General features: G+C 43.8%; 1 protein-coding gene across 1 annotated transcript in view; it reads left to right on the plus strand.

The window, feature by feature from the left end:
- TRAF5 (TNF receptor associated factor 5) overlaps positions 1-18,214 on the plus strand; it is a 45,664-nt gene that overhangs the window by 12,843 nt on the left and 14,607 nt on the right. The window contains exons 2-5 of the mRNA XM_060130892.1: positions 3,042-3,188; positions 13,140-13,218; positions 16,611-16,829; positions 17,811-17,868. Of these exons, the coding sequence (XP_059986875.1) occupies positions 16,612-16,829; positions 17,811-17,868 (276 nt within the window). The 5' untranslated portion in view covers positions 3,042-3,188; positions 13,140-13,218; position 16,611. The remainder of the gene's footprint in view (positions 1-3,041; positions 3,189-13,139; positions 13,219-16,610; positions 16,830-17,810; positions 17,869-18,214) is intronic.

The raw sequence follows: 18,214 nt of genomic DNA on the forward strand, positions 1-18,214 counted from the left end.
TCTGGGGGCCGTTGGCAGTCGACAGTACTTCACACATCTGTGGTCAGCTTTGGAGGTACGAACCTAACGCGGTGGGAGGTGTGTGTGAGCCTTGTGGGAAGATGAGGCACAGCTCCAATGATGTTGGCCTTTGGTAGCTAAAAGTCACCAAAAGGTCAAGCCAAGGTTTCTGGATCCTCCCTAGCCCATCTGTTCTGTAGCCTGCCTAGGGTGGTCTCGGGTCTCTCCCCTTTCCTTAGAGCACCCTTAGGCCATGGAGGGTGGGGCCTGGCTCAGTCCCTGCTTAAAAATGCTTCTGAGTGCCAAGCTAAATCTGAACTGTTGTCCATTGGCTGTGTATTCCAGCTCCCATGTCACTCCACTTGCAGGGTCTGTGGAATCTCCATCACTTTCTGAGAGCCTCTTTGTGGGAGCAAAAGGCCCGTCAGGAAGGGAGACGGGAGGGAGAACGGAGTCTGAGATGGTAGCCCTGTGCCTCGATGAAGCAGGGATGCTCACTCACACTGGGAAATGCAGTCTGGCTGAGGGTGAGGGAGCCTTTCAAATGAGGCGGGTGGGAGCTGTGGCAAGAGAGCTGACCCAGCCTCAGGGGAGCCCTGTGCGGGGAGCCGCCTGGAGGTGTGGTCTGGGCCTCAGGAGAACCAAAAGGTACGTGTCCCCCCCCACCCCCCGGGGAGTTTTGAGAAGGACGTGTCAAATGCCGCGTAAATGGCCAGAGGGCAACAGTTTAGGAGAGACTAATTGTCAAATCTGATTATGTGGTTACAGTTTAGATCATCAAATGAATATAACTGTGCTTTTCCAAACTACCTTCATGGGGCCTCACCTCCTACCCCAGCACCCAGATGATTTGGGCCTCCAGCTTGTTCAAGGGCAGAGTACAGGTGAACTTGGGAGATGTTTCATTCAGAAACTGGGGATGATAATAATAATGTGTACATCATAGGGTTGCTGTCAGGATGAAAATGAGACAATGCATATAAACTTGCTGGCTCTGAGCCTGGACGTCGCCTCAGTAAGTGTGATCGCGACCATGTCCAGTTCCAGCCCTTAGGTTCCATTCACATCTTTTTTTTTTTTTTTGATATCTATTAAGTTAATTTAATCTATTATAAGACACAATTATTAGCATTTCCAGAAAAAAAAAAAAGAAACTCCAGGTAGAAAACAAATCACTACACTTCTCTCTGTCACAAAGTTCAATCAAAGCAGATTTAATAATATGAGATACAGGTTTTTCTTACCCAAATATTATTTGTGAAATCTTAGAATTGTATCTGATTGATTTCAGAAATTTTGGTTATCACATTAATGCTACTCACTTTATCTCTTTAGGGAATTTTTTTCTGTTATTTACTAGAAATGGAGTAGAGTGGAAGGGACAAATGAGAAGATAGTACCATTTTAAACCCCATATCCCAGTTAATTCTAAACCTATTACTTGTGAAGCCAAGAGCAGTTGGCCCTACGTATCCATGAGGTCTGCATTCAATGATTCAACTAACCACAGGTCAAAAATATTTGGAAAAAAAATCCAGAAAGTTCCAAAAAGCAAAACTTGGGTTTGTGGTACCCAGAAAATATTTACATAGCATTTTATATTGTATTCACAACTATTTACATATAATTTATATTAGGTATTATTAGGTATTATAAATAATCTAGAGGTGACAAAGTATACAGGATAATGGACACAGGGTATATGTAAATACTATGTCATTATATGAGGGCCTTGAGCATCTATGGATTTTGATATCCATATCAAAAGGGATATGGAAGGGAGTGGTGGGTGAGGTCTAGAACCAATTCCTTCTGAATACCAAGGGACAATTTTAAATAGTTTTATAATCCTAAGTGTCCCAAATAATCACTTTCCCAGATTCAAATTTTAAAATCTGTTCATTAACTGCTACTTTTCATTTTAAAGAAGTTGAATTCTGCTTAGTTTCATCACTTACTATTTCTGAAAATCAAAATTAAACATAGAGCTCTAAAATTTTTCTTGTTACATATATATAAACTGAAATGACTTGACTATTAAAAACTATTAAAATATTTCCTCTAGACACAAGCTATTTTTTTCAGCTACCAAGGTGTCTATTATAAAGATAAGTGTAAAAAACTATTCCAATGATAATGAGAGCACTTACAGCACATTTGCTCTTTCTCTTTCTTTTTTTTTTTTTTTAACATCTTTATTGGAGTATAATTGCTTTACAATGGTATGTTAGTTTCAGCTTCACAACAAAATGAATCAGTTATATATATACATATATTCCCATATCTCTTCCCGCTTGCGTCTCCCTCCCTCCCACCCTCCCTATCCCACCCCTCCAGGCGGTCACAAAGCACCGAGCTGATCTCCCTGTGCTATGCGGCTGCTTCCCACTAGCTAACTACCTTACTTTTGGTAGTGTATATATGTCCATGCCTCTTTATCGCTTTGTCACCGTTTACCCTTCCCCCTCCCCATAGCCTCAAGTCCCACATCTTTTCATATCGCCCCCTTGCCGTCCATCTGCTTCATTCCGATTTGTCCTAGGTTGTCTTCGTGGCCCTCCTTCCAAGAGCCCTTTTCCACTGAGGCCTTACATTGATCCCGAATTTCCCTTCTTCTGTACCAAATGTTGATGGAGTGCTCTGTGCCAGGCCTCGGCTGGCTCTGAAGGTCTGAAGACTAATGAGGACGGCCCCACCCTCGAGCAGCTTGCTGAGCCGAACCCGGACGGGACTGTGATGGGCGTGGAGCTGAGGCAGAGGGTCAAAGCTTTGACTTGAGTCAGAGCTTCTTATAGAGGAAGCTCTTGCATGGGAAGGTCAGCAGTCTTTATTATTTCCCTCTTGCTCTAACTTCTGAGAGCAAATCTCGGAGGTCTTCTGCAGCATCACCTGGAGCCAGGCGGATCTGGTTGGTTCTAAGCGGGAGAGAGTTCCCTTCAAGGCTTCCCTGAGCGAGACTGATGTTAAAGCGGCAGCGGCCACAGAGTCAGGAGGGCCTCAGGAATGCCCTTCAGCCCCTGACCCCCCCTTCTCTCCACCAGCAGTGCTTTGCTGCACTCCCAGAGGAAATGAGGAGCCAGAGGTCTCCTGACAACTTGGAGAGACATCACACTTCTCTTCAAAGGAATTAAAACCATACCCACATCATTCTCCATCCCGTGTCCAAGAAAACCCTCTTCTGCAAAAGTGTAAGGAAAAGAAAAGACACCCTCCTTGTGCCTCTGCGACACCAAAGCCAGCCATCGTGTGGATGGGACAGTTGGGTTTGGGGGGCTGTTGTCACATGTCATCTGGCTGTGGTGGGATCACCTGCTCCCTGCATGGTCTCCCTGTCACGTTAGACCTGATGGGAAATGACCTCGTTACACCTGCGTTTCTCCAAGGCCCTTCCTCTTTGTCTAACCTGCATGGTTAAAGGTTGATGAAAATAAAACCAGTCTGTCCTGCAGGTCACACAGTGGTTGTGTTGTTGTGTTAGGCTGTGGGAACAGCGGAGAGGAAGAGAAGGATGAGCGGGGGCAGAGGCCAGCAGTTGTCTTGAGGGGTTTCACCTTCAGGAGCTTTCTGGGCCGTTGCAGACAGAGGCTTTGGTAACAACTTTGGGCCCATCTCCGTTCTCTGTGCCAGTGGAGGCAACGTGCTAGATAAAGGGCTTTTCTTTTTCTTCTTCCTCTTTTGCTGCCTCCTCCTCCTCTTCTTCTTTCTTTTCTTTTTTCTTTCGTTGTTATTGTTGTTTTGTTTTTCATTTTTCTGGTAGTAACCATTCTTCCTGGAAGAGCAGCATCTCAGAATTCAAGGACCAGGTGTGACTTTGATAAAGGGAACTTCCTGTCCTTTAACAGGTGGGCATCTGGCCATACCAGCCAAGGCTGTTCTCTATTAGATCACTGCCCAGGGCACAGGTTCGGGCATCTCCCTGAGTCACAGCATCTTGGGATTTCACATTTTAAGTTTTCCTCATCACTAACCACCATCTCCCCTCCTTTAATTTAAGCCCAGGACCTGTCACTGGGTCTCGGGTGGGTTTGGGGAATAACATATTTGCACCTGCCCCCTGTTGCCAAACGTGAACCTCGGGGAGTCGGCTTCTTAAGGTCCTTGCGAGGCCTGAGCAGAGCTGAGAAATGGGTTGTTTGCCTCCTGGCAGCCCACCCTGTAACTGGCAGCTTCATGGGCTGGTGTGTTGTTACCCGTCTGTTGCCCTTGGCTCAAGGACCATCCTGGGGCACCTGGCCAGCCTTTGTGCCCCCATCTTATCACCCGGGCCCTGTAAGTCTCACCTCCCAAAGGAAGCAATCTCTCTTGACTGTCAGTCCCCTTTCTTACAAAGGGGCCTCTGGAAGGGCTACAGGCCTCTCCCACAGTCCTCAGACTCCCCCATCCAGGCACCGAGGTACATTTAACAACACCCCCTGGACCCTAAGAACTGCTGTCAAATCCAGTCATTAGCAGTAGGGATCTCAGACCTAGTAGTGGGTGGAAGGTCACACAGGCTGAATGGGAGTTACTTTGGGGGAAGCAGCACTGATTAAATCCCAAATAGGGAGAAACACGGGGCTGTGCTATAGCAGTGGGTGTGATGGGGAAGGACCAGACAGCAGACCCCAGTACTAGCTTCCAGGAGTTCATGCGCTGCTGGCTCTCTGGGATGTCTTATCTCGCCAGACCTTACGTTCCTGACATAGATCTAAGCCTGTTATGTCAAATGTCATCACTAAAATGACAACCAAATTACTTGCAAAGTAAAAAATAAATAAATAAATAAAAATTAGCACCTTGGGCAGTGTTAAAACAATTATTGAGACCACAAAGAAAATGTGGCCATTCCTCAGAATCATATAATTTATTCTGGAAGAGATGTTAGATGTCGGCTGGTCTGAGTCACCCCCATTACTCTAAGATTGTCCCTAAGGCACCCCAACCTGGATATGTCTCCTCCCGGCATCCTTCACTTTCTTCTCTCCTTCATCCTCTCCCCTTGGTGCCATGATTTACTCAGCCCTCCAAACTGGAACCTGGGGTCATCCTCCATGTCCTCTCACTCGGCCCTTCCATCAAACCCATTTCTGAATCTATGCATTTTCTCTCAAGAATGTCTCACGAACATAGCTTCTTTTTGCCCCTGCCTTAGATCAGGCTGTCGTCATCCTCTTTGGTCTGTTTTAGTAGCTTCTTCCCCTCAACTCCCCGCCTGGGCCTGTCCTTTATGTCTGTCGTCCCTAAAGAGATGAAAACCATGGAGTGAAAACTGGACTTCCTGACCAGCATACACTCAGGGCTCTTCACAACGTGCTCTTCCCCCCCTTCCACACACACATCTCACGGAGACCTTTCTAGGTGTTCCCAGCTGGGAATTTAGTGGCACAGGGAATGGCAAAACGGGGAAGCCAAACAGGACACTCGGAGTGAGGCAACTCCAAGATGACTCGTAGCGGGAAGCTGCCCACCCCCTCTAGAGCGGAAGGGACCAAGAGAGGAGATGGTGTTTCCAGAGCTTGGGAGCCGGGGACCTGCCTGGTGGAGCTAGTTCACAGAGAGAGGGGTCATTGGTGGGGATTAAAGCCGTGGAGGAGCCCAGTCACTGTTGAGATGCTGCCTGACACTGAGGGATGCAGGAGAAATGGTCTACTACTCCCTTCCTCTTACCCTACAGTCTCCTGCCCGTGTCTCTCATTGGCTGAATGGAGCCAGAAGCCAGGGGACTATGGAAACACAGTTTTTTGGGGGCCAGCCCCCTTGATGATGCAGACCAGGGCAGAGGCAGGGCAGAGGATGGATCTGAGAGCAAACAGGCGGATGACTGGCGTGTTCCCCTAATTTCACTTCAGCTACTAACTGTTCCTGAACTTTGTGATACCCTCTGGGAAATTGTTTTATCTCCTTCATTTAGAAAATGCTTCCTCCTTCTTCAAGACCAGCGGAGATGTTTTCTTCTCTCTGGAATCAGCACAGACACCTCAGAAAGCATTAGCTACCCCTCATCTGGGCTCCAGCAGCTTGTTTAAATCTCTCTTGGGGGGACTAGCTGCGAGGGTATTGCCCTATATCATTCCTGGGTCTGATTTCCTCTGCTCCACTTGGAGACCCTCAAGGACAGATGTGTTGTCACAGGTCTCCGCATTCTCAGGACCCAACCCTGGACAAGTACATGCTGAGTGTGTGCAGGGATGCACAAACAAGGGATCTGTGGGAGTGTCTTCCCGCGGGTCACAGCTGGTGAGTGGCAGAGCAGGAGCTGAGCCCAGGTCTCTGGCCCTGTACCCTGTTCACTCTGGGATTTGATCTTGAACTTTCAAGAATCAGAACTTGAAAACCCTGAAGACAGTTCCTGAGCTTATGTGCTATGAAGTAAAATATAATACATAAAAGCATTCCTGAGTTTTCCAAACCTTCATTAATCTATACAAGATGCTGGGGGACTGTGGAAGTAGTGTGGACAGACAGACAAGGACCTTCCTTTTTTGTGTGTTAAACCTGAGAGCGAATTCTGCTAGACATGTGTCCTTTTTATTGTAACGAAAAGCCAAACTCATGCTGCTTCAGAATGTTAGACTATGTATTATGTGTTCCCCAAAAATGAGTCAGAAGAAATATCTAAGTAAAGAGGAACAGTGGGGTCGGATTGAGGGCCTAGATATACCAGATATTAAAGTACATGACAAAGCTTCTCAAAAAAAAGGAAGAAAGGAGGGAAGGAAGGAAGGAAGGAGGAAAGGAAGGAAGCAGGGAGGGAGGGAATATTTTAAATCGTGACATCCTAGCCTTTCTTTGGAATTTCTAGAAAATTCTCAGGGAAAAGATGCATCAGTTTATGAAGCTTAAAAATGGCATTTAAAAGAAACTCAATAAGAGTTCTTAGGTAGCAGATGGGATATGATGTTCTCTTGTCTTTCTTGGTTTGAGTTAATAACTCTTCAGCAGGAGGACCATTATAATTCCATCAATGGCAGGAATAGACACTGTTTACTGCAGTAAGGAGATATACACGCTCTAATAGTAATTTGGATGATTTTTTTTTCTTATTTATAAGAACCAAAATCTTTTGCTGTTCCTGTTACATAAGCTATTATACCCAGAGGGGAAAGATTTTAATAAAACGGAGCTCTTATTTCCACTAAATAGCAACCTGGGAATGACAGAGTACCAGCTGGAAATGTTGAATTGCTTAGAGAAATATATTTGTTAGACAAAGAAACGTCAACCTTTATAGTTCTATTATTGGGGCTGTCTAATGTCAGCCAGCGCAGTGCATTGATTCCATTTTTGGAGCTGAGTCACAGGCCTGAAGGAGCTTCAGAGGATGGAGACGGACCCTGCCCTGGGAGACTTCACTGCTCGGTTTCTGTATAAGAACATCCCCCTGACACATCTCAAGTCCATATTGTAGAGCAAATCACAAGTGCTTATCTTTTTGTATCTAATGAGATAAAAACTCGATTGCATAGAAAACAAGTATTGGACAAGACAACACTGGAGAGTGAACAAGGTCAGCGGATGACTTAGGCCTGCTGACCAGGGCCGGGTAAGACACACAGTGGTAGGGAGAGTGTGGCCGGGGTGTCCTGTCCTCCACTGGCCATCCGGCAGGAGCAAGGAGACTATCTGTGAGGGTCACATGCTGGGCCTGCCAGTACAAAGACTGACAAGGAGCAGGCCACCGGGCAGCCTGATAGACCAATGGTCCCAAAAGCGGGCTTCAGGGGCCCCGGGGTGCTGGAGCAGGTCTTACTGGGACATGGATTTCCTATAGCTAATCGGCTCTTGCATCATTCAGGTATGTTCAGGCACAGAATTGACAACTTTGACTTGGAATTTTTCCCCAAGGAGAGCAGACTGTTAAGCATTTACCACCACACCACTGCCTGGGGCTCCCTGAGACCCTTTCAGGGGATCTGCATGGGCAAAACTATCTGCATAATAATACTAAGATGTCGCTTTCCATCTTTACTCTCCTTTAATGAGTATACAGTGGTGTTTTCCAGAAGCTACATGACATGTGTTAATGCAACAGACTGAATGCAGAGTAGATAAGAGAATCCAGCTATCTTCTCTTAAGCCCAAACTGATATGTGCAAAAACGTAAAAAAAAAAAAAAAAAGCCACTCTTCTCACTAATCTTTTTTCTTTCGGAAAATGATTATTTTTCATAAAAATATTATTTATGTTAACATATAATTGGCTCATTATTATCTTAAAGTGAATTAATAAAGAAATATTTTCTTTAATTCCTTAATTTTACTCTCAGGTATGGTAAATGTTAATAAATATAACTGACATAAGCAAAAACTCTTTGGGAGTCCTCAAATTATTTTTTAACATTTTTATTGGAGTATAATTGCTTTACAATGTTGTGTTAGTTTCTGTTGTATAATAAAGTGAATCAGCCATATGCATATGTATATCCCCATATCCCCTCCCTCTTGCATCTCCCTCCCACCCTCCTTATCCCACCCCTCTAAGTGGTCGAAAAGCACCGAGCTGATCTCCCTGTGCTATGCAGCTGCTTCCCACTAGCTATCTATTTTACACTTGGTAGTGTATATATGTCAATGTTACTCTCTCACTACGTCCCAGCTTACCCTTCCCCATCCCCGTGTCTTCAAGTCCATTGTCTATGTCTGCCTCTTTTTTCCTGTCCTGCCCCTAGGTTCTCCAGAACCGTTTTTTGTTGTTATTTGTTTGTTTGTTTTTAGACTCCATATATATGTGTTAGCATATGGTATTTGTTTTTCTCTTTCTGACTTACTACATTCTGTATGACAGACTCTAGGTCCATCCACCTCACTACAAATAACTCAATTTCGTTTCTTTTTATGGCTGAGTAATATTCCATTGTATATATGTGCCACATCTTCTTTATCCATTCATCTGTTGATGGATACTTAGGTTGCTTCCACGTCCTGGCTGTTGTAAATAGTGCTGCAATGAACATTGGGGTGCATGTGTCTTTTGAATTATGGTTTTCTCCGGGTATATGCCCAGTAGTGGGATTGCTGGGTCATATGGTCGTTCTGATTTTAGATTTTTAAGGAACCTCCATACTATTCTCCATAGTAGCTGTATCAATTTACATTCCACCCTTTTTTCCAACCCTCTCCAGCATTTATTGTTTGTAGATTTTTTGATGATGGCCATTCTGACCGGTGTGAGGTGATACCTCATTGTAGTTTTGACTTGCGTTTCTCTAATGATTCGTGATGTTGAGCATCCTTTCATGTGTTTGTTGGAAATCTGTACATCTTCTTTGGAGAAATGTCTATTTAGATCTCTGCCCATTTTTGGATTGGGTTGTTTTGATATTGAGCTGCTTGTACATTTTGGAAATTAATCCTTTGTCAGTTGCTTAGTTTGCAAATATTTTTTCCCATTCTGAGGGTTGTCTTTTCGTCTTGTTTATGGTTTCCTTTGCTGTGCAAAAGCTTTTAAGTTTCATTATGTCCCATTTGTCTATTTTTGTTTTTATTTCCATTTCTCTAGGAGGTGGGTCAAAAAGGATCTTGCTGTGATTTATGTCATAGAGTGTTCTGCCTATGTTTTCCTCTAAGAGTTTTATAGTGTCTGGCCTTACATTTAGGTCTTTAATCCATTTTGAGTTTATTTTTGTGTATGGTGTTAGGGAGTGTTCTAATTTCATTCTTTCACATGTAGCTGTCCAGTTTTCCCAGCACCACTTATTGAAGAGGCTGTCTTTTCTCCATTGTATATTCCTGCCTCCTTTATCAAAAATAAGGTGACCATATGTGTATGGGTTTATCTCTGGGCTCTCTATCCTGTTCCATTGATTTATATTTCTGTTTTTGTGCCAGTACCATACTGTCTGGATTACTGTAGCTTTGTAGTGTAGTCCAAAGTCAGGGAGCCTGATTCCTCCAGCTCCATTGTTCTTTCTCAAGATTGCTTTGGCTATTTGGAGTCTTTTGTGTTTCCATACATATTTTGAGATTTTTTGTTCTAGTTCTGTGAAAAATGCCATTGGTAGTTTGAGAGAGATTGCACTGAATCTGTAGATTGCTTTGGGTAGTATAGTCATTTTCACAATGTTGATTCTTCCAATCCAAGAACATGGTATATCTCTCCCTCTGTCTGTATCATCTTTGATTTCTTTCATCAGTGTCTTATAGTTTTCTACATACAGGCATTTTGTCTCCTTAGGTAGGTTTATTACTAGCTATTTTATTCTTTTTGTTGCAGTGGTAAACGGGAGTGTTTCTTTAATTTCTCTTTCTGATTTTTCATCATTAGTGTATAGGAATGCAACAGATTTCTGTGCATTAATTTTGTATCCTGCTACCTTACCAAATTCATTGATTAGCTCTAGTAGTTTTCTGGTAGCATCTTTAGGATACTCTATGTATAGTATCATGTCATCTGCAAACAGTGACAGCTTTATTTCTTCTTTTCTGATTTGGATTCGTTTTATTTATTTTTCTTCTCTGATTGCTGTGGCTAAAACTTCCAAGACTATGTTGAATAATAGTGGTGAGTGGGCAACCTTGTCTTGTTCCTGATCTTAGAGCAAATGGTTTCAGTTTTCCACCATTGAGAATGATGCTGGCTGTGGGTTTGTCATATATGGCCTTTATTATGTTGACTTAGGTTCCCTCTGTGCCTACTTTCTGCAGAGTTTTTATCATAAGTGGGTGTTGAATTTTGTCAAAAGCTTTTTCTGCATCTATTGAGATTATCATATGGTTTTTATCCTTCAGTTTGTTAATACGGTGTATCACATTGATTGATTTGTGTATATTGAAGAATCCTTGCATTCCTGGGATAAAGCCCACTTGATCATGGTGTATGATCCTTTTGATGTGCTGTTGGATTCTGTTTGCTAGTATTTTGTTGAGGATTTTTGCAGCTATGTTCATCAGTGATACTGGCCTGTAGCTTTCTTTTTTTGTGACATCTTTGTCTGGTTTTGGTATCCGGGTGATGGTGGCCTTGTAAAATGATTTTGGGAGTGTTCCTTCCTCTGCTATATTTTGGAAGAGTTTGAGAAGGATAGGTGTTAGCTCTTCTCTAAATGTTTGATAGAATTTGCCTGTGAAGCCATCTGGTCCTGGACTTTTGTTTGTTGGAAGATTTTTAATCACAGTTTCAATTTCAGTGCTTTTGATTGGTCTGTTTATATTTTCTGTTTCTTCCTGGCTCAGCCTTGGAAGGTTGTGCTTTTCTAAGAATTTGTCCATTTCTTCCAGGTTGTCCATTTTTTTGGCCTATAGTTGCTTGTAGTAATCTCTCTTGATCCTTTGTATTTCTCCAGTGTCAGTTGTTACTTCTCCTTTTTCATTTCTACTTCTGTTGGTTTGAGTCTTCTCCCTTTTTCTCTTGATGAGTCTGGCTAATGGTTTATCAATTTTGTTTATCTTCTCAAAGAACCAGCTTTTAGTTTTATTGTTCCTTGCTATTGTTTCCTTCATTTCTTTTTCATTTATTTCTGATCTGATCTTTATGATTTCTTTCCTTCTGCTAACATTGGGGTTTTTTGTTCTTCTTTCTTTAATTGCTTTATGTGTAAGGTTAGGTTGTTTACTTGAGATTTTTCTTGTTTCTTGAGGTAGGATTGTATTGCTATAAACTTCCCTCTTAGAACTGCTTTTGCTGCCTTCCATAGGTTTTGCACCATTGTGTTTTCATTGTCATTTGTCTCTAGGTATTTTTTGATTTCCTCTTTGATTTCTTCAGCAATTTCTTGGTTATTTAGTAGTGTATTGTTTAGCCTCCATGTGTTTGTATTTTTTACAGTTTTTTTTCCTATAATTGATGCCTAGTCTCATAGCATTCTGTTTGGAAATGATACTTGATACGATTTCAATTTTTAAAAATTTACCAAGGTTTGATTTGTGACCCAAGATATGGTCTATCCTGGAGAATGTTCCATGCGCACTTGAGAAGAAGGTGTATTCTGTTGTTTTTGGATGGAATAGCCTATAAATATCAATTAAGTTCACCTTGTTTAATGTGTCATTTAAACCTTGTGTTTCCTTATTTATTTTCATTTTGGATGATCTGTCCATTGGTGAAAGTGGGGTGTTAAAGTCCCCTACTGTGATTGTGTTACTGTCCATTTCCCTTTTATGGCTGTTAGCATTTGCCTTATGTATTGAGATGCTCCTATGTTGGGTGAATAAATATTTACAATTGTTATATCTTCTACTTGGATTGATCCCTTGATCATTATGTATTGTCCTTCTTTATCTCTTTTAATAGTCTTTATTTTAGTCTATTTTGTCTGATATCAGAAATGCTACTCCAGCTTTCTTTTGATTTTCTTTTGCGTGGAATATCTTTTTCCATCCCCTCACTTTCAGTCTGTATGTGTCCCTAGGTCTGAAGTGCGTTTCTTGTAGACAGCATATATATGGGTGTTGTTTTTGTATCCATTCAGCCAGTCTGTGTCTTTTGGTTGGAGTGTTTAATCCATTTACATTTAAGGTAATTATCAATATGTATGTTCCTACTACCATTTTATTAATTGTTTTGGGTTTGTTTTTGTAGGTCTTTTCCTTCTCTTGTGTTTCCTGCCTAGAGAACTTCCTTTAGCATTTGTTGTAAAGCTGGTTTGGTGGTGCTGAATTCTCTTAACTTTTGCTTGTCTGTAAAGATTTTAATTTCTCCATCGAATCTGAATGAGGTCCTTGCTAGGTAGCGTAATCTTGGTTGTAGGTTTTTCCCTTTCATCACTTCAAATGTGTCCTGCCACCCACTTCTGGCTTTCAGAGTCTGAACGATTAGCTGTTAACCTTATGGGGATTCCCTTTTATGTTATTTGTTGCTTTTCCCTTGCTGCTTTTAATATTTTTCTTTGTATTTAATTTTTGAAAGTTTGGTTAATATGTCTCGGCCATGTTTCTCTTTGGGTTTATCCTTTATGGTACCCTCTGTGCTTCCTGGACTTGATTATTTCCTTTTTCATCTTAGGGAAGTTTTCAACTATAATCTCTTCAAATATTTCCTCAAACCCTTTCTTTCTCTCTTCTTCTTCTGGGACCCCTATAATTCGAACGTTGGTGTATTTAATGTTGTTCCAGAGGTCTCTGAGACCGTAGTCAATTCTTTTCATTCTTTTTTCTTTATTCTGCTCCCTGGCAGTATTTCCACCATTTTATCTTCCAGCTCACTTATCTGTTTTTCTGTTTCAGTTATGCTGCTACTGATTCCTTCTAGAGTATTTTAAATTTTGGATCATCTTTACGATCATTACCCTGAATTCGTTTTCAGGTAAGTTGCCTATTTCATCTTCATTTATTTGGTCTTGTAGGTTTTTACCTTTCTCCTTCGTCTGTAACATAGTTTTTGTCATTTCTTTTTTTTTTTTTTTTGATGGGTGGTGCTGTATTCCTGTCTTACTAGTTGTTTGACCTGAGATGTCCAGCACTGGAGTTTGCAGGCAGTTGGATAGAGTCAGGTCTTGGTGCTGAGATGAGGACCTCTGGGAGGCCTCACTCTGATTAATATTCCCTGGGGTCTGAGGTTCTCTGTTAGTCCAGCGATTTGGACTCGGAGCTCCCACCACAGGAGCTCAGGCCTGACCTCCGGCCTGGGAACCAAGATCCCACAGCCTTTGTGGTGTGGTAAAAAAAAAAAAAAAAGAAACAAAGAAACAAAGAAACAAAAGGAGCAGTAAAATATCAAAGAATAAAGAACAAAGTAAAATAAGAAATATAGGGCTTCCCTGGTGGCGCAGTGGTTGAGAGTCCGCCTGCCGATGCAGGGGACACGGGTTCGTGCCTCGGTCCTGGAAGATCCCACATGCCGCAGAGCGGCTGGGCCCTTGAGCCACAGCCCCTGAGCCTGCGCGTCCAGAGCCTGTGCTCCGCAACGGGAGAGGCCACAACAGTGAGAGCCCCTTGTACCGCAAAAAAATATAATAAAAATAAGAAAGATAAAAAATATATTAGGAAAAATAAAAGTATAATTGAAACAACTGGTTGCTGGGGGTTCCTCCTGTGCACTTAGGTGTCTGTGGTCCCTCACCAGTGCCTAGTAGGTGCCCTAGTTGTCCTCGCATTTTTTTTTTGTCCTCGCATTTTTTAAGAGATTTTATTTTGTAGAGTGATTTTTGGTTCACAGCAAAATTGACTGGAAGGTAGAGAAAGACAGAGACACAGATGAGCACATTAAATTCTTGTGCTAGGAAATAGGATAGAATGTAGTGGAGGGGAACCCAAACTGAGTTTTGTACATCCTACTCCCTTGTTCTGGGGGCTCAACAGACCTGCTGCTTTAGAGTATATCTCTGAGGGTCCAAATTTAGATGCTCTGTGACATAGACACAAGTGTGATCTTGAGAGAGAATCCTACAGGGGCATAGGACGTGAATTGTTCTCCTCCCTTGGGACTAGAGGACACAGGACAGATTAGGGCAGTTTGGAATAGGTTCTCCCCCTTCTCTGAGAGAAAGGTGAGTCTTGGTTATTAGGTTGTTTGTGTACATCAAGTGCTGTGCCTCTTCATCATCATAATTAAAACTTTTTTGTTAAATCTCAAGAGTAAACAACGTCAAAGGGGGAACAATCACATCTTGTTCTGCTCACCTCCCACCCTTGAAATTCTGCAGGAAACATGCAGGGAGGAAAACGTGGGGCTTTGGTCTCAAACCCCAGGACAAAGAAGAAAATCCCCTGGTCTGCTGGGCTTCTCCAGAGAGCAAGCTTTATTTGCTGAAAGAGGCCAGTTGCTTCCTCTGCTCCATTCATCCAGGCCACAGCCCGGACTCAGCAGCTGACCTGGGCAGAGCTTAGGGTTGAATGGGGCTGTCCATCTCTTGCCTACGTGGTCAGGCCACACAGCTGCTCCCAGGCCCAGCTGAACTTGTCAGCTCCAGGAGAATCATGAGGGATCCCAAGAACAAGCCATCCTGAAGGCCAAGCCTTCCTGTACCACAGCCACATGGAGGGATGTCACCCCCAAGGACCACCCATCCTTTCACTGTTTGAAGACACTGAAACCACGACTCCTGGCACTGTGCCAAAAGTAGCAGCATGCCTGCAGGGCAGACAGACTGTTGTTAACCTGGGGACCACTGGTGGGGGTCCCAGGGGTCCTTAAGGGTACACATGTAAGACGTGTGTGCTATTTTATAGGGAGAAGGTCTAGAGTTTTCATCAAATTTTCAAAGCCAGGGGAAGTCCTTGCTCAGAAAAGGTTAAGAATCACTATGTTATGACTCATTTATTTTGTAACTGGAAGCTTGCACCTCTTAATTTCCCTCACCTATTAGAAAAGAAAAAAGGATCACTATGTTAGAGGCCAATACTACTTAGAGCTGCCCGGCTGAGGGTCTCACAAAAAGTCCATTGAATAACTTTAACTCAACAAATAGCTGAGTTGTTCTCCACGCCTGGCTTAGTGCCAAGGGCTGGAAACGCAACAGTGAGCAAGACCAGATGCTATCTGTGTGTCACTGAGGAGCATAGATATAAATAAAATAATCACACAAGTGCGTGTCCAATCTCAAATCAAGCGTTGCTCTGAAGGAATGGAACCTGGTTCTATGACAGATATAACAGTGGATGAATGGGTTTTTGGTTTTGTATATTTTTAAAATATTTGGATGGGTAATATATCCATATTCAAAAATTCAAAAGGATTATAAGCAAAAAATCCACCCCCCCCCCAACACACACACTTACCTTTATCCCCTAGCCACTCCCTGGAAGCCTTGCATGTTTTACAGACTGATGAGGAGACCTCCTGCTGTCAGACCAGGGGGAGAAGAAAAGGCTTACCTGAGAATATGAAGCTTGCAATGAAATTTGAAGCATGAATATGAGTTAACTAAATGAGGAGGCCTGGAAGGGGATAGTGGAAACACGGAGGCAACAGCTCGTGCAAAGGCCCTGTGGCAGAAGACAGCATGATATATTGGAAGAACTAAAAGAAGGCCTGTGTAGTTGGAGTGCAGGAAGCAAGGGGAGGAGAGGTCCAGGATGCTACTGGGTGGGGAGGATGCATTCTTGTAGCCTGCTTAGCACCACGGGCTTTAACCTAAGAGCGCTGGGAAGCCACTGAATGATGAGGGGAGATAATCTTCCATCATACTTGTATTTTGAAAATATCACCCTGGCTGTATGGAGAATGGATTGGAGGGGAAAGCAGTTAATGGGCTTTTATTTAGCTCAGGTGAGAAATGGTGTGGCTTAGTGGTGGTGGTGTATTTATATAGTTTGCAAGGAATGTACTGGTATACAAAGTTCTTGCTTCTAAAAAATGTTAACAAAACGTTTGTTTCAATTTTCTCAAATGAGTGAAAGAAAAATCCATAACCAGAGTTTACTCAGAATGTAGTTAACACCTGGCTATATTTTGCCCAAGCATGTAGCCACACTGAAGGATAATTTAGCGTCCTTTTGATGGACAGTGGGCTGAAGTCTCACTGAATTGCGCTAGAAGTTATCTGGTCCAGCCTCCCGCTGAGCGCCCCAAAGCCACCTCCCCTCTGCAGGAGCCCTCCAGTGGCAGGAGATTGTTACTATGGTTACAAAGTCATAACAGAATGACCCTGTGGGTGATGTTCACTAATCAGGGAACAGATGATTCAAACACCTGATGGCTGTAGTTGCTGTGGTGTTCGCACACTGAATTTTCCTTCTCTTCTCCTGATCCCCCAGAATGGCCTGTTCTGAGGAGCAAGGAGGTGTCCCCTGTGGCTTCATCCGCCAGAATTCTGGTAACTCCACGTCTTTGGACTTTGAGCCAGATGCAGAGTACCAGTTTGTGGAGCAGCTGGAAGAGCGCTACAGATGTGCCTTCTGCCGCTCAGTGCTTCACAACCCCCACCAGACGGGCTGTGGGCACCGCTTCTGCCAGCACTGCATCCTGTCCCTGAGGTGAGCGCTCAGGGCCTGCGCTCCGGCCAGAAGCGGACAGGGCTGTTCCTGGGATCTACGTGTCATCTGTGGCCGCTCAACTGTAATCGTGGTTTCGGGAATTGCTGTGGTTGGCCACAGAACCACGAATATGAGGACGGGCCCTCCCAGCACCCTTCTCCGAGAGCCTGAGGAAGAATCTTCATTTTTTTCCGTCTTATTGTAGTCACCTTTTCTGAAAATTCAGACCACACCTGTTTTGCACACGAAGGCAGACCTCAGTGCATAGTCCATGTGAGGAAGGACCTGTATCTCACGGGGGTCTTTCCTGTAGGCGCCCTGACCTTTCCTTGCCTTGAGGCAGAGGTGGTGTCGCATCTGGAAGGTTCCTTGCCGCCGTGGATACTGTCGACTCCCCGGCAGCTGTAAAACGTGGGTTGTGCCATTTTGAGGTGGAGACCAGGAGAGACATGGAAGCAGGCCTTGGGGGTTTATACAGGGACGCCACGGGAGTTGTACCCTCCCAAGCTTGCAAAGGGGGTTATTACAGCACCTTCTCATTCATTCCTGGGTTCGTTCATTCAGCACCTGTGTGTTCCAGACACCCCGCTAAACCAAGCTCTAGTGCACAGAGGTGAAGAGCTGGAGGTCCAGTGTGACAGAGGACCCTCTATGTTCTAGGGAAGGTGCAAGTTGGGGTACAGTGTGATAGCACAAGACTGCCGAGGGAACGCTGGCAGAGGACATTTGACCCTGTCTGCAGGACTCCCTCTTTGACTTACATCCTGGAGGATGAATGGGAGTTTCTCAGGCAGACTGAGGAGGTGCTGAAGTTGGGGTACTGGGGGGCCCCTTCTGGGAGGAGGGAACAGCATGAATAAAGGCAGGGCCTGGCCTGCTCAGGGGGAACTGCAAGGGGGTGGCTGAAGCGCTGCAGCTGCTCTTGGATGGGCTGTTGAGGTCAACCCTTAATTCTGGCTTCATTTTGATTTTTCTTTCCAGAGAATTAAATGCAGTCCCACTCTGCCCTGTAGATAAGGAGGTGATCAAATCTCAGGAGGTAAGACAATCGTGCTTTGGGTTAGCAGTTCTCTGGGTGACGGAGCAGCCAGTGTCCTGGGTTGAATTGGACAGAGAAGTTGGAGCAGAAGAGCGGGAGGGGGACCTTCCTTGGAGTCCATATTCCTCTACTGTGGGGTAAGGTGGGACCCCACTCCCACCCCTCTTTGAGAGAGGCTAGTTTGAGTCCTTACTGACCCCCCCAGGATTCTTCTCCCACTTCTTCTTTACCCTCTTCCTGTACTAGCTCCAGTTACCATGAGTCACTTGAAGAAATGAAACACCCTGCTTCCTGGAATCACTTTCTCATCTGTTTAGTCTCTAAAACTTTCTTTTATTATTATTAT

The sequence above is a fragment of the Lagenorhynchus albirostris genome, chromosome 2 (genome assembly GCF_949774975.1).
Source record: "Lagenorhynchus albirostris chromosome 2, mLagAlb1.1, whole genome shotgun sequence".
Lineage (NCBI taxonomy): Eukaryota > Metazoa > Chordata > Mammalia > Artiodactyla > Delphinidae > Lagenorhynchus > Lagenorhynchus albirostris.